Genomic DNA, 17,044 nt, shown 5'->3' with positions numbered 1-17,044 from the left:
CATTCATGAAGAATACTTGACATCATGTCCTGTTTCATCCTGAAAAATGCAACTAGGTCTATTTCATCATGTTGGCAGACTACTAAGTGTGAAAGCCTAGGATATCGTTCCATTCAAGTATAATGTGGCATTCTACTTAGGTTGCCTTAAGTTGTTCCAACTTCACCTCGTGAAAAGGGACAGGCCTGGAGGATTCACAAAGCCAAGTTTGAGAAAATGTTGCTTCACACATCAGAAGCAGGCAATCACACATGTGAGACAAAACTCAGGAAACATGATGTCACTGGCCACGGTAAAGTGAGTGTCTTACAATGTCTGGGAAAGAAGCATGAGAATGTGTAGTCAAAGAACTGCATATCCCCAAAGTATTTCTCAGTGAAAAATGTTGCTTTAGGAATCATAGAGTTAGAAAAGACCACAAAATTCACCTGGTTCAACTCTTGCCAAGCCAGAATCCATCATAACATAGCATCCAGGAACGGGGCTCCAATCCTATAAAATGGGGTGGCAATGGGGAAACTTGCAGCTAGTTTCATTGTCATATTTTTTTCCTCTGGGTCCTAGTGAAGGAACAGCAGGAACAATACCGCACGGTTAATTTTTAACTAAGTAAGAGCCAAAAAGAAGTTTCACATGGATTTGATTCTGTTGCCATTTGTTGTAGCAGTGATCACTCTTCTCCCCAGCCTACAACATGATTTCCAGCTCATTGAGTCCTATTCTTGAGTATTCAATAGAAAAAATGACTGTAAGCACTTAAGAACCCTTTCTGCTTTACTTACAACCTTATTAGACAGGACTTTTTAGCGGCATACAGCTATAGTTTAGTAATGGAACCTACCAGCTCCCATCCCACGATATAAAACTACTTTCGAAGTGGCTCCATGTCTAAATTACAGTGGAACTAGTGTATGCCATTGTGGCAGGAACACAGGAGGTTTCCTATATTGCACTAGCAGCAGTGGGGGTGGGGGGCAGGCAGCCAATGCTTCCCCCCATAGGATGGGGTTAAGTAAGTGATCCGGGGTTTGGAGGCAATGGATTCCCCATGCCCCCCAACATGCATTACCAGATTCACCATTATCCATGGTGATTCCAGCGACCAGTATGATAAGGTTCTTAAACCAGGCACACAACATGAGAGCATGTGAAAATCTGAAAGAGTGTTATGTACAAGCATAGTGTTGCAAAGCTGTTAGCTACTCTCACAGCTTAGATACACAAGCACAAAATCTTGGCTGTACTCAAAACAGACTGCTGTCTGTCCTCACAATGCACAACAACATCAAATTTGTATTGCCGTTTGTTTTGTTTTTTTCAGTTTAATGTGATTTCGCACCATTTCAGACAAACTCAGGAGACATTTCAAAGTTTTCTGGAAACTGGAATATTACAGAGCTTCAAGGTGGCACTATCACCCTTTTCATATCGCATTAGAAAAGAGCAAGGTGATGGATTATTCCCGTGTTGCCACTACTCCTAGCCAGCAATTGGAATCCATCCACGTTCCTGGCTATATGGGCCTCTCTCCTATAAGCTCTGTCGCAGCCCCTGGCCATTGTGGGCACCTTTCGTTATGTCAGAACAAGGTGACCATGTGACCAACAAGGAGGGAGTGATTTCCCCTTCTTCTTGTTGGTCACGCTAACACTCCATTCTTACATCAGCAGAGGTGCCTGTGACATTCAGGAGCTTCAATGGAATTCTGTGGCCTGTTAGAAGCAGCAGCAACAGCAAAGAGAACATAAAATGCAGGCTTTCCCTGTGGAGCGAACGCGGTTCAGAGACACCTAGACAATAGTCCCAGATTCAGCATAAAGCTGCTGAATCCAAGGCCACTCTGTGGAAAATGTCCACGTGTCCTCAGTCTCCCACAAACTATAACCTCTACACATGAATGTGGATGAGGAGATTAGGATCAGTCACACTAACTGCATTCTTATATCGAGTTCCATAATTTAGAGGTCAGATTTATTTAAAGACCTGTGGCACAACTCTCCAAAAATGAAAATAGAGAACATGTTGGAAGCTCATGTATGTTTGTTTGCTTGATTATATGTGGGTTCCAGTGAAGGTACAGGCCTCTTGGATGCATACAGATTGGTAATGAGGTCAGTAGGCAATATCCTAACTACCTCCTCCATTTTTACACAAGTCTGTGTGGTTTCTGTTCCAGGGAGAAGAATAAAGTAAATTACATTAATGTTTCCCCGGTAAACACAGGACCAATGATTATCATCAAGACCTCTGAAATCTGAGTAACATTTTTAGAAGCAGAAGAAATAACAGAAAAAACTCACTGTATTTCTAGAAGGTGGACATTTTTCTTTTCTTATTCCAGACCAGAATTATAATTAGCTGTTCCCTGCCACGTGTTACTGTCTGTGTAGATGTGTTTTGTGTGTGTATTTATTTATTTATTTATTTATTTAGTACACTTGTATACCGCTAATATCTCAGCCTGTGCGGCGACTCATTGCGGTTTACAACATATTTAAAAATACAATATTCACTTTAAAAATATAAAATAAAATATAAAAATACATACATATACATACATAGTATTGGGCCACCAATACAGACTGGAACATCTCATAGTTAAAGTCGTAATCCAATTCGTTATCCTTGATTGCTAGTCCATGATCAAAACATCATCACATCGGAATTAGTTGAAAACTTGCTCGAACATCCAAGTTTTCAGTTTTTTCCGAAATGCCATTAGCGAGGTGGCTGATCTTATTTCAGTAGGGAGGGCATTCCAAAGCCGGGGGGCCACCACAGAAAAGGCCCTATCTCTCGTTCCCGCAAGCCGCACTTGTGAAGCAGGCGGGATGGAGAGAAGGGCTTCTCCTGAAGATCTTAGGGTCCTGGTGGGCTGATAGGCCGAGATACGTTCGGATAGGTATGTAGGGCCAGAACCGTTTAGGGCTTTAAAGGTCAAAGCCAGCACTTTGAATTGGGCTCGGTAGCTAATCGGTAGCCAGTGGAGCTGGTACAGCAGAGGAGTTGTATGCTCCCTGCGCCCTGCTCCTGTTAATACCATGGCTGCCGCCCGTTGGACTAATTGGAGCTTCCGGGCCGTCTTCAAAGGCAACCCCACGTAGAGAGCGTTGCAGTAGTCAAGGCGGGATGTAACCAGAGCGTGGACTACCGTGGCCAAGTCAGACTTCCCAAGGTACGGTCGCAGTTGGCGCACGAGTCTTAACTGTGCGAATGCTCCCCTGGTCACCGCCGAAACCTGGGGATCCAGGCTCAGCGATGAGTCCAGGATTACACCCAAACTGCGAACCTGTGTCTTCAGGGGGAGTGCGACCCCGTCTAACACAGGCTGTAACCCTATACCCTGTTCGGCCCTGCGACTGACCAGGAGTACCTCTGTCTTGTCTGGATTCAATTTCAATTTGTTCGCCCCCATCCAGACCATCACAGCGGCCAAGCACCGGTTCAGGACCTCGACAGCCTCTTTAGTAGCGGGTGGGAAGGAGTGACAGAGCTGGACATCATCTGCGTACAGATGACACCGCACCCCGAAACTCCGGATGATCTCGCCCAGCGGCTTCATGTAGATGTTAAACAACATGGGGGACAGTATTGAACCCTGAGGAACCCCACAAAACAAAGGTTGTGGGGTAGAACAGGAGTCCCCCAGTGACACCTTCTGAGACCGACCCTCGAGGAATGACCGGAGCCACTGCAGAGCAGTACCTCCGAGACCCATTCCCGCGAGGCGTCCCAGAAGGATACCGTGGTCGACGGTATCGAAGGCCGCTGAGAGGTCGAGTAGCACCAACAGGGACACACTCCCCCTGTCGAGCTCCCGACGGAGATCATCCACTAAGGCGACCAAGGCTGTCTCGGTACCATGTCCCGGCCTAAAGCCAGACTGTGCCGGGTCTAGATAATCCGTGTCTACCAAGAATGCCTGGAGTTGTGAGGCCACCACACGTTCCATGACTTTGCCCAAAAAGGGAAGATTGGAAACAGGCCGATAGTTTACCAATTGAGTGGGGTCCAGTGATGGTTTCTTCAACAGCGGTTTTATCACAGCTTGCTTTAAGCTGGCTGGAAAAATGCCTTCCCGAAGGGAGGCATTAACCACCACCTTAACCCACTCGGCCAATCCCCCTCTGGCCTCCTTTAGAAGCCAGGATGGGCAGGGGTCTAGGATGCATGTGGTAGCTCTCATTCCTCCAAGCACCTTGTCCACATCCTCGGTTTGAACCAATTGTATGCATTTGTGTATATGTGTATATGTGTGTATTTGTGTATATGTGTATATATGTGTATTTGTGTATATATATATGTGGTTTTGTGCATGTATTGTAATGTATTTATTTGTTTTTTGGCTTTTTAAGTCTCTTCTTCTGTGTTTTTCAGTGTTTTTATGAGTGATGGTCACTCGGCCTGATGGGTGTATTGTGTCCAAATTTGGTGTCAATTCGTCCAATGAATTTTTAGTTATGTTAATCCCACAAACTAACATTGCATTTTTATTTATATAGATTGTGAAACAATGAGATAGTATGCTCAATTTGAAGGACAATATTCTGCCACAATCCCATAGAAGAATAAAGGAAATGTAGAAGTTAGAACTAGTATATAAAAACAGCTCCCTGAGAATCTCCATCTTTCTTCTTATTTACTTACTTCTCTGTTAACAGTCAAAGATATAATCTTTATGTTGGTGAAGCCATAAAGCCAATGTGGTACAGTGATATGAGCATTGGAAAGTGATTCTGGAGGCCAGGGTTCAAATCCCCGCTTGGCCATGGAAATCAACTTGGAGGATATAGATCAGAATTGAAGACATTTCCTTAATTTTATTATTACCATCTATTCCTTTCAACGCCCCCCCTGGTGGCACAGCGGGTTAAACTGCTAAGCTGCTGAACTTGGTGACCAAAAGGTTGGTGGTTCGAATCCGGGGAGTGGGGTGAGCTCCCATTGTTAGGTCCAGCTTCTGCCAACCTAGCAGTTCAAAACATGCAAATGTGAGTAGCTCAATAGGTACCACTTTTGTGGGAAGGTAACAGCGCTCCATGCAGTCATGCTGGCCACATGATCTAGGAGGTGATCTATGGACAATGCTGGCTCTTTGGCTTAGAAATGGAGATGCGCACCACCCTCCCATGTTGGGCATGACTAGACTTAATAACAAGGGAAAACCTTTACTATTCCTTTCAACATATAGAAACTAAGCTCTGTGCAAGTACATTACATGAACCTTCCAATCATAATGATTCTCCATTTCAGTTACAATAGGAAAAAAATGTGAACAAATAGAAAAATGAAACAATACGAGATGCTGTTTTCCATAAGAGCTTGTACTGTGTTTATATTGAATCTGTCCAGGGTATTTTATTTGTTAATAACTAATCACTCTATATGTTAATGAAAAATAAATATCATTTGCCTCCAGAGAATGTTAGCTACAAAACAATTTCATGTAAGTGTCAATATCTATAATTCCAAGAACCATGTGAGTCTGTTGCTGCAAAATTAAGAACGCAGTTGTGGTGGCACTTTAAAAATTAATTCGCTGAACATGGCATACAGTTTTGTCAGCCAGTGCCCCTTTATGAGACATAATATTTCTGCCTTCCCCATTTCTTTGTTGTTGTTTATTTGTTCAGTCATTTCTGACTCTTCGTGACCTCATGGACCAGCCCACACTGTCGTCACCCCCAGCTCCGTCAAGGTCAAGGCAGTCACTTCAAGGATAACATCCATCCCCATTTCTTAGCTATAAGTTTATAATGTTTTTGTTGTTGCTGTTGTTTGTTTGTTTTCAAATCCAGTCTTCCTTATGGAATTCCTAAGGCAAACTTCTCATGAGGGTTTCATGGCAGAATATGCTCTCCTCCGAGACTGAGAGAGAGTGACATGCATATGTCACCCAATAGGCTTCCATGACTGAGCAAGGATTCAAAGTCTATTCTCCCAGTTATAGTCCAGTACTCAAACTACTACACCACACTGTGTATCAGTTATCAATTGCACTTCCTATAAGTATATTTTCAATGAGTGTTTTGATTTGGGTGCTGCCATTTCCCGAACTACCCATCTGACATCCAGCTTCTTTATTTCTGTTTCCAACGTTGTGTTAACTCTATTTACTAGGTTTAACATGAATTTAAGTACAAGGATAAAATCTTCATTGTATAAGTTTAGCTGAAGTATGCTTAATAACTACACTTGCAAAAGAATACACTTCCTCCAGAATAATGCCTAGTAGCTTTCACATATTCTAAGTACCACACTGGAGCCCCTGGTGGCACAGCGCCTGGTTAAAGCACTGAAAGGTCGCAGGTTCGAATCCTGGGAGTGGGGTGAGCTCCCTTTGTTAGGCCCAGCTTCTGCCAACCTAGCAATTCGAAAACATGCAAATGTGAGTAGATCAATAGGTACCGCCAGCAGGAAAGTAACAGCGCCATGCAGTCATGCAGGCCACATGGCCTTGGAGGTGTCTATGGACAATTCCAGCTCTTCGGCTTAGAAATCGAGATGAGCAGCAATCCCTAGAGTCGGACATGACTGGACTTAATGTCAGGGGAAAACCTTTACCTTTACCTAAGTACCACACTGAGAAATGTTGTGCTTAATAGATACTCAACATACTTCCTGAACTTGACAATTTTTCTCATCTGTGCACTCATATTTCTATAAACATATGGATCTACTAATTAGAGCTTCATTATTCAATTAAAAACAGAAATTTTGTGGGATGATAGAGATATTCTGAATAAGATTTATATTCTCAAGATATTTCTATCAATAGAAGCCATATCCATAGAAACGCATCAGACTTAAAAAAACAAAACAAAGAATAGTTACATTGCTTCGGCTAATGAGTGTCTCTGAAGGTTTTTTCTGGACTGCATATGAGGACCTCTTTCAAGGTATAAACCTTGGACTCTTGTGCAAAGTGGACTTTTTTTTCCTTAGATCATGTGCAGCAAGCATTGAAGTAGTGAAATAAATGCATTCTTGGAGTGTCCGCCTCCCTATCTTGTTTCAAACACCGGAGAACTCATCCAACATGTCCTTAAACAATGAAACACTTGGAACATCCATCTCACTATCTCACTTCAAACACCTTACATCTTGTGCAACATGTCCTTAAATAGTGAAAGAATTATACCTTTGGAACGCCCATCTCACTATCTTGTTTGAAACACCTTGGCTTGTGTTTTACAATATGACAGCATGGATTTGAATCTAACAAGGGAAACAGAATCGGTAAACACAAATATTAAGGAAAACAGATCCACTCTGGTCTGGAATGGAGAGTTTTGAGGATATATAGGGTCATTTTAATTGTTTTTTTAAATGACAATCCAATCTATATATTTAATTAGCTAAGTAGTCTTAATAACTGTTGTCTTTTTCTTTCTCATATTACATCCTTCCAACTTCTACCGTACTTTTGGTTTATGTCTGAATTTCACTCTACCTGTCAGATTGGCTCTACAAGTCTGGCATCCCATACTATAACTATGTGTTGCATGAAGTATAATGAGGCTGTGTTGTCGGAGGCTTTCATGGCCAGAATCACTGGATTGCTGTGAATTTTCTGGCCTGTATGGTTTCCAACAGACCTCGCAACCTCTGAGGATGCCTGCCATAGATGTGGATGAAACGTCAGGAGTTTTCCAGGCAGTATGGAACATGGCCATATGCCTGGAAAACTCACAGCAACCCTATAATGAAGCTTTTAGGAGGTAGTTCTGAGAGAAATCAGTCCTTGCATATTCATCCAGAGAAAATTATGACCACAGTCTACGGATGGAACAACAAAGGCAGAGGTATTATACTGAATTGCCAAAACCTATCAGGTAAGTTTGCCACTGAAAGCAAACATGGATCTAGAACTCAATCCTACACTATATATATGCACAAATAGTTAGACAAGGCATGGGCTAACTTCAGCTCTCCAGGTGGCTTGAACTTCAACTCCCACCAGGCATGTAGCTGAAATTCTCATTTTGGTTCGCGAAAAGGCCTTACTGGTGCATTATTTAAACTGTTATGTTTATTCATATCATGATCTGATTACCATACTCAATTTATCCCATATGCATGGGGGTATTGGGGTAATGATACAAAAGGTTTGCTAGGCTAGACCCTCTTTCACTCAGACTCAGCCCCCCCCCAAAAAACTCAGCCCCCCCAACCCTCCCCCCCCCCTGAAAAAAATTCAGCCCCCTCCCTGAAACGAAATCCTGGCTACGGGCCTGACTCCCACAATTCCTAATAGCTGGTAGATTCGTGGTGGTTTATATGGTACATGGCCATCTAACTCAGGCATGGGCAAACTTCGTCCCTCTAGGTGTTTTGGACTCCAAATCCCACAATTCCTAATAGCCAATAGGGAATTGTGGGAGTTGAAGTCCAAACCACCTGGAGAGCTGAAGTTTGCCCATGTCTGAGTTAGATGGTCATGTACCATATAAACCACCATGAATCTAAGAATAAAAATTTAATGGCTCTGTAAATAAATGAACTAAATGTTGAAATATACAATGAAAAGCGAAACTAGGTAAATTGCATCTGTTGAAGTAGACTGGGCCCAGAAAAAGTTTAGCTAGAAGACCTTTTAAATCTTTAAAATGTTACTTAATTCCTTTATGCACAATTTATTCCTTTATTCTTTTTTTTTTTAAAGCTAGGGCATCAATTTGTCTGAAAACAAGGGATGCCTAAATGCACGCAGGCACATATTTACCATATCATGAAAACTTTGTAAACATATACAGCTCGCACGTCAATATAAGAAAGTTTCATTTTTTTCCTCCAACACCCAAGCTATTCAGAACACATCTGCATATTCAATTAGCACATCAAAGACCATGGCTTTTTAAAAGTATAGCAATACATGTATGAAGGAATCCTTTCAATACTACACCAGCAAAAGTTGAGCCTGCAAATGCTTTTGGCTAGAGTGGGCATCTTTCCATATTTATTGCAAGAAATAACCCTTCATATACAAGTTGAGTATTCCTTATCCAAAATGCTTGGGACCAGAAGTGCTTTGAATTTCAGGGTTCCCCCCCCCCCCTCTATTTTTGGAATACATGTACTTGCATATATGTACATAATGAGACAACTTGCAGATGGGACTCAAGACTAAATGTGAAATTTGTGTAAAGTTCTTACATATCTTTAGACACACTATGTTTAATAATTGTTTATGAAAAATAATATTTGCACACTGAACCATCTGAAAGCAAAGGTGCAACTATTTCAGCTTCCCCTGTAGAAAATTTTGGATTTCAGAGTATTTTAGATTTTGGAATTTTAAATAAGAAATGCTAAAGCTGTACAGATCTGAATCTAATATGGATGAAACATTTAAAAGAAATAACTTACACATACAGATAATCATTCTCCCACAACTTATCTGATAGCTTGAGATAATATTATAATGCTTCAGAATAACCATTCTGATTACACACACAAACACAGGGGCAACAGGTTGCAAGAGAAACTGAAGGATTTCACATTCTGATTGTCAAAGTATTTCTACCAAACCTAATTAAGGCGGAAATCCTGTACCTTCTTAATGGGAAGGAAATCCCATTGAACTCAATTAGATTTATCTTTGAATACCCCTGTTAACCTTTGATACAGCATACACTTATCTGGAAGTAAGTCCCATTGATGTTAGCTGGGTTTACTCTGAGTACAATGGATCAGATTTGCGTTATTAGCCTCTCATTGGACGACTACTATGACAGTCCATTTATTTATGTATTTATTTATTTAAGAACTTTATACCCTGCCTTTCCCCACTTAAGAGCCCAAAGCGGCAGATAAAAACCAGTTGTAAGGCCCAACAGGGAATAGGGTTACATCCTGTGCTTGACGGGGTTACACTCCCCCTGAAGGCACAGGTTCACAGCTTGGGAGTGATCCTGGATTCATCGCTGAGCCTGGAACCCCAGGTTTCGGTGGTGGCCAGGGGAGCTTTTGCACAGTTAAAGCTTGTGCGCCAGATTTGGCCACGGTGGTTCACATTCTGGTTACATCCCGAATAGACTACTGTAACACACTCTGCATGAGGTTGCCTCTGAAGACTGCCTGGAAGCTGCAATTAGTCCAACATTCGGCAGCCAGATTGCTCATGGGAGCTGGATACAGGGAGCGCACAACTCCCTTGTTGCACCAGCTCCACTGGCTGCCAATTGGCTTCCAAGCACAATTCAAAGTGCTGGTTTTAACCTACAAAACCCTTTATGTTTCCGGCCCAATTTACCTGTCCAAATGCATTCTCCCCTATAAACTATGAAGACTGTTAAAATCTTCCGGAGAGGCCCTGCTCTCGGTCCTGCCACTTTTGCAATTGTGCTTGGCGGGAACGAGAGACAGGGCCTTCTCTGTGGTGGCCCCCGAGCTATAGAACTCTCTCTCAAATGAAGTTAGGTCTGCCCCCTCCCTCCTGACCTTCAGGAAGCAATTGAAGTCCTGGTTTTGGAATCAGGCATTCGCAGAGTGATGGCTGAGACCAGTAAAGACTAAAGTTATTGGACCACAATGTGTGGACTGAGTTGGACAATGGCTTTATATATATTTTATCTTATATGTATTTTTAACTTACTGTTTCATATATGTTGTTTTAAAATGCTATTTATTGTTTAGCATTGAATTCTTGTTGTTAGCCGTTCTGAGTCCCTCCAATAGAGGTAGAGAAGAAAAAGAAATGTAAAATTCCTAAATAAATAAATAAATAAAGTTAAAACATTTTAAATCAAATATTAGTAGTTGCTGTCACATGTCCTAAGACATACATTAAACTAATAAAACATTAATACTTTAAAACCATCCCTAAAATACATCATACAGTCCAAGTTATTCCTCAACTTTGTATATCCTGAGTTCAATCTCTGGAAATCTTTAACCTGAGTGAATCACAGAACTTAGTCGACACCAACCTTTCCTCACTACATCTGAGAGTTCTCACTGGCATGTATTGTGGACCCTCTGTCGCAAGTAGTCTGGACCAATACCATGAAGGGCTTTAAAGGTCAAAACCAGCAGCTTGAATTGGGCCGAAAACTAATTGGCAGCCAGTGAAGCTGCTCCAGGAGCAGAGTAGTATGTTCTCTTACATCTTCTCTTATTAGCAGTCTGGCTGCAGATCTCTGAACAAATTGAAGTTTCCCAGCCATTTTCAAAGGTAGTGCCATGTAGAACGCATTACAGTAGTCCAGGCGGGATGTAACCAAAGCATGTACCACCAAGGCCAAGTCAGATTTTTCCAGGAATGGTCACAGTTGGCACACCAGTTTTAGTTGTGCAAAGGCAATCCTGGTAACCTCCATCACTTGGGCTTCCAGGTTTAAGGAGGAATCCAGAACCCACCCACCCCCAAACTGCAAACCTAGGCTTTCAGGGGAAGTGTAACCCCATTCAGCTCAGGTTGTAGCCCTATTCCTGGATCTATCCTAAGTGAGACCAGTAGTACTTCCATCTTATCTGGGTTGAGTTTAAATTTCTTTACTCTCACCCAGCCCATCACTAACTCCAGGCACTGGTTCAATCCTATGCATGTCAACTTAGAAGCTAACCTCCTGCCTCTGCCCAAAGTACTGCACATAGTCTTAGTTTATCCTTTTTATTTGAAATTCGTATACTAAGTCTTTAACAATCATTTTTGAAAACAGATGTTCATGGGAGGCCTAAATATTGTAAAGGCACCATATCTTGTCTGGTCTTGGAAGCTAAACAAAGCCAGGTCTAGTGAGTACTTGGATTTGAGAACAGTGCTGTAGAATATATTTCAGATGAAAGAACTTGCAAAATTGCTTCTGCATAACTCTTGCCTAAGAAAACCCTATGAAATTCATGAGGTTGACATAAGGTGACAGGAGACTTGAAGGTATTTTATTTATTTATTTATTTCACAGTTTTCTATACCGAGCTTCTCAACCTCATTGAGGGACTCAGCCCGGTTTCCAGCCATAAAAAACATATACACTCATTAAAATATCATATATCACAATTACAAAAACAACTTTAAAAACACTATATATAAAACTACAGTGGTCAGTCATCCTATTAAGATGGATCTACGTGTATGCACACGTATGAACAGGACTAAAACTCTTCTTCATCACTGCATGTGCAATAAGTTGATTTCCTTCCTATCAGCTTTGTTTACTGTCCAACATTTATAACCATATATAGAATTAGGAATTGTGATGGCATGAACAATCCTAACTTATTTCTTGGAAGTTCGGGATCTTGTCTAGTTCCTTCATAGCCGCCCTTTCAAGTAAGAGTCTTCTGATTTCTTATACGCAGTCTCCATTTTGAGTAGTAACTGAGCCAAGGTATGGAAAATATTGAACTATTTCAATTGCTTCATCATCTATGTATTTTGGCCATATCATAAGAAGACATAAGTCACTAGAAAAGACAAGAATGGTGGTAAAGTAGAAGGTAGTAGGAAAAGAGGAAGATTGCATCTCTGACGGATAGGCAATTCCAAGTGGATTGATCAAGGAAGCGACAGCTTTGAGTCTACAAGATCTGAGAAGGGCTGTAGATGACAGGGTGACTTGGACGTTTTTGATTCATGGAGTTGCCAGAAGTGGCAATCAACTTGACACAGCAAATAACAAGAAAAAAAATCACTGAAATTACAGAGGCAGAGTTTGAATTCATTTCTGAATGAATTGCTCAAGGATCCACCTGCACATCTTGAAGGTGCCACAAAACTTTTGATGCCCAACCTGCCTGGACATTATCTTCTATCAGACCAACTGAAATGAGGAGGGCTGTGCATGAGAACAGAACCAAACTCTGAAGTTGACTTTGTTACTAGAAGCAAACTCACTGACTCCACTTCTGAAATTAGTGGAAAGTTTGAGGCTAGGAACGTCCTGGAAACCATTCTTCTTCCCATTATCAATTCCTTTTCAAACCAAGCTTTCTATCTCATTGGAGACACTACCACAGACCAATTTCTGCTTGCTAAAGAACTCTGTGGTGTTTAAAACTCGCTACATTAAGCCTGTAATCTGAAAGGTTATACAAGTTGAGCATTCCTTATCCAAAATGCTTCCTAACATATTTTGGATTGTTGTAGGTTTTTTCGAGCTATATGGCCATATTCTAGAGGCATTTTCTCCTGACGTTTTGCCTGCATCTATGGCAGGCATCCTCAGAGATAGTGAGATCTCTTTTTTGGATTATTATTATTTCTGCAATGAGAAAGCTTGGAGATGGGAGCCAAGTATAAACAAGAAATTCATTTCATATATGTATCTTACAGACATAGCCTGAAGGTATTGTTATACATAGTAAGTTTCGCAGTCTTATGCATGACACAAAGTTTCAGTACAGTACACTGGAGCATCAAAAAGCAAAGGTGTCACTATCTCAAACACCCATTGGTGACCATAAATGATCCCATCTCAGCCACCAATATGGACAACTTTGGAGTGTTTTGGATTTTGGAAATCCAGATAAGGAAAACCTGACTTGTATTGAAAGCCATGCTGGAATTCCTTCCCACCCACCCTTCCTTTCTGCTTGCCAAATAACTCTGTGGTGTTTAAAACTTGTTACATTAAGTGTGTAATCTGAAAAGTTATACAAGTTGAGCATTCCTCATCCAAAATGCATATTTTGGATTATTATTATTATTATTATTATTATTGGAATGACAAAACTTGGAGATGGCAACCAAGTATAAACATGAAATTCATTTCATATATGCATCTTATACACACAGCCTGATGGTAATGTTATGCATAGTAAGTTTTAGGGTCTTGTGCATGTACAGTACCCTGAAGCATCAAAAAGCAAAAGTGTCACTTTTTCAAACATCCATGGGTAACCTTAGATGAGCCCATCTCAGCCTCAAATGTGGACATTTTTGGTGTGTTTTGGATTCTGGAATTCCATATAAGGAAAACACAAACTGTATTGAAAGCCATGCTGGATTTCCTTCCCATTCAGTCTTCATTTCCACTTGCCAAAGTACTCTGTGGTGTTTAAAACTTGCTACATTAAGTCTGTAATATGAAACATTATGCAAGCTGAGCATTCCTTATCCAAAATGCTTCCTAACATATTTTGGATTATTATTATTATTGGAATGAGAAATCTTGGACATGGGAGCCAAGTATAAACATGAAATTCATGTGCATCTTATAGACATAGCCTGAAGGTAATGTTATGCATAGTAAGTTTCACAGTCTTGTGCATGACACAAAGTTTGTGTACAGTACACTGGAGCATCAAGAAGCAAAGGTGTCAATATCTCAAATACCTATCGGTGACCATCTCAGACCCCTATGTGGACATTTTTGGAGTGTTTTGGACTCTGGAATTCCAGGTAAGGAAAACTCAACCTGTATTGAAAGCCATGCTGGATTTCCTTCCCATTCATTCTTCATTTCTGCTTGCCAAAGAACTCTGGGGGGTTTAAAACTTGCTACATTAAGTCCGTAATCTGAAAAGTTATACGAGTTGAGCATTCCTCATCCAAAATGCTTCCAGACATCTTTGGGATTATTATTATTATTATTATTATTATTATTATTGGAATGAGAAAGCTTGGAGATGGTAGCCAAGTATAAACATGAAATTCATTTCATATATGCACACAACCTGATGGTAATGATATGCATAGTAAGTTTCACAGACTTGTGCATGATACAAAGTTTGTGTACAGTACACTGGAGCATCAAAAAGCAAAGGTGTCACTGTCTCAAACACCTATCCGTGACTATAGATGATCCCATCTTAGCCTCAAATGTGGACATTTGAATCATAGAATCAAAGAGTTGGAAGAGACCTCATGGGCCATCCAATCCAACCCCCTGCCAACATGCAGAAATATTGCATTCAAATCACCCCTGACAGATGGCCATCCAGCCTCTGTTTAAAAGCTTCCAAAGAAGGAGCCTCCACCACACTCCGGGGCAGAGAGTTCCACTGCTGAACGGCTCTCACAGTCAGGAAGTTCTTCCTCGTGTTCAGATGGAATCTCCTCTCTTGAAGTATGAAGCCATTGTTTCGTGTCCTAGTCTGGGGTGTTTTGGATTGTGGAATTGCAGAGAAGGAAAACTCGACTTGTATGGAAAGCCATGCTGGATTTCCTCCCCCCCCCCCCCCCCTTTTCAGGAACCCTTAATGAGAAGCGTTCTTTCCACTGCCCTGCAAAGCTGTGTCTATATTTATAGCGCACATGGCCGTGGAGAGGCTCTGGAGAGAACATTGACTTCGCCCAGTCAAAGGGGAGTGCAAGGATTCCCTAAACAATCCCGGCTGTCAAAAGCAGCGAGAGGAACCCAAGGGTGCCCTTCCCAACCCAAAGTCAACACAACCACCGAAAGGGGGAAGGAACCCGCAGCAATACTTACACCTAAGCGCCTGCTCCTAATCTTTACATAGCCTTGCTTCACGATGTCATTGAAATTGGAAGCCATCCCAATTCTGGCTTGGAGAAAAGGAAGGAGTTGGGACCAAAGTTGAGGCGAGGCGATCCAGTTTGCAAGCGCGGCTGGCGGTGCCTTTTTTGGTGGGGGGCTTTTGGGGCTTTCGGGTCTCTCCGGCTCCGATGGCCAGCCTTTGGAATAAATCCTCCCCAAATCTTGCTGATCCAGAAAATCGCCGGAGGGAGTTGTTGCCTTGCGCCTGGGAAGTGGGTGGTAGAAGCGTTTGTGTTTTGTGGTGTGTGGATTTGAAAAAAAAAATCCACTCGGGAAATGAGGGGAGCGTGAATGAGGCGGAAGAAAGCTCTCCTCTTGGATCAGCTGACGGGGAATCGAGGAGGGGAGAGGGGAGAGGGGGAAAGGCAGCTCGCAGCTGACTGGCTTGCGCAATGAGATCAGAGCATCGGCTCACATTCTCCCCACTCCCACCGGCAACAGCCGCCTTCCCGGTCCCTCTGACTTCCCTTCCCTTCCCTTGGCGGAGAGACCCGCCTTCCCTTCCTTGGCCACGGAAGCTCAGCAGAAGGAAAAGAAGGAGGGGAAAGGGGCAGTGGTACCTGCCTGGCACATTCACAGCATACTATCATCACAGAATGGTGCCTTTAGTGGTCCCCCGCCCCATTTGGTCCGGAGACTGAATCCTTTTGGACTTCTGATTCTGGGGAACAGGATTCCAGGTTCTACCTGGCCTTGGAAACCCACTGGGAGCATCTACACAGAACATTTAACGCGGCTTGAAAGCGGCAGAGGAGGAAGCGATTAAGTGAAGCTAGGTGACAGGCTTGGGAGGGTACAGAATAGCTTTTAGCCATCTGAGAGATTGATGCTGCCACCATAGAATCATAGAGTTGGAAGAGACCTCGTGGGCCATCCAGTCCAACCCCCTGCCAAGAAGCAGGAAAATTGCATTCAAAGCACCCCTGACAGATGGCCATCCAGCCTCTGTTTAAAGGTTTCCAAAGAAGGAGCCTCCAACACATTCTGAGGCAGTGAGTTCCACTGCTGAACGGCTCTCATAGTCAGGAAGTTCTTCCTAATCTGTAGATGGAATCTCCTTTCCTGTAGTTTGATGCCATTGTTCCACATCCTAGTCTCCAGGGCAGCAGAAAACAAGCTTGCTCCCTCCTCACCATGACTTCCTCTCACATATTTATACATGGCTATCATGTCTCCTCTCAGCCTTCTCTTCTGCAGGCTAAACATGCCCAGCTCTTTAAGCCACTCCTCATAGGGCTTGTTCTCCAGACCTTTACTCATTTTAGTCACCCTCCTCTGGACACATTCCAGCTTGTCAACATCTCCCTTCAATTGTGGTGCCCAGAATTGGACACAATATTCCAGGTGTGGTCTAACCAAAGCAGAATAGAGGGGTAGCATGACTTCCCTAGATCTAGACACTATACTCCTATTGATGCAGGCCAAAATCCCATTGGCTTTTTTTTGCCGCCACATCACATTGTTGGCTCATGTTTAACTTGTTCCCTATGAGGACTCCAAGATCTTTTTCACACGTACTGCTCTCGAGCCAGGCATCATCCCCCATTTCATTTTTTCTAAGTGGAGTATCTTGGATTTGTCCCTGTTGGACTTCATCTTGT

The 17,044-nt window shown here is 42.3% G+C and overlaps 1 protein-coding gene across 3 annotated transcripts in view; it reads right to left on the bottom strand.

Moving 5' to 3' along the window:
* Positions 1–15,895, bottom strand: part of DOK5 (docking protein 5) — a 75,445-nt gene extending 59,550 nt beyond the window's left edge. Inside the window, exon 1 of one of the 3 annotated variants that reach the window (XM_060772081.2) lies at positions 15,375–15,895. In XM_060772081.2, coding sequence (XP_060628064.2) covers positions 15,375–15,440 — 66 coding nt within the window. In that variant the 5' untranslated portion in view covers positions 15,441–15,895. The remainder of the gene's footprint in view (positions 1–15,374) is intronic. The other 2 variants (XM_060772082.2, XM_060772080.2) reach the window with 2 other exon arrangements.
* Positions 15,896–17,044: the final 1,149 nt, after the last annotated feature.

The sequence above is a fragment of the Anolis sagrei genome, chromosome 4 (assembly GCF_037176765.1).
Source record: "Anolis sagrei isolate rAnoSag1 chromosome 4, rAnoSag1.mat, whole genome shotgun sequence".
NCBI classification, from domain to species: Eukaryota; Metazoa; Chordata; class Lepidosauria; order Squamata; family Dactyloidae; genus Anolis; species Anolis sagrei.
Note: the sequence above shows the minus strand (reverse complement) of the source record. Positions and strands in the feature narration are given on the sequence as shown.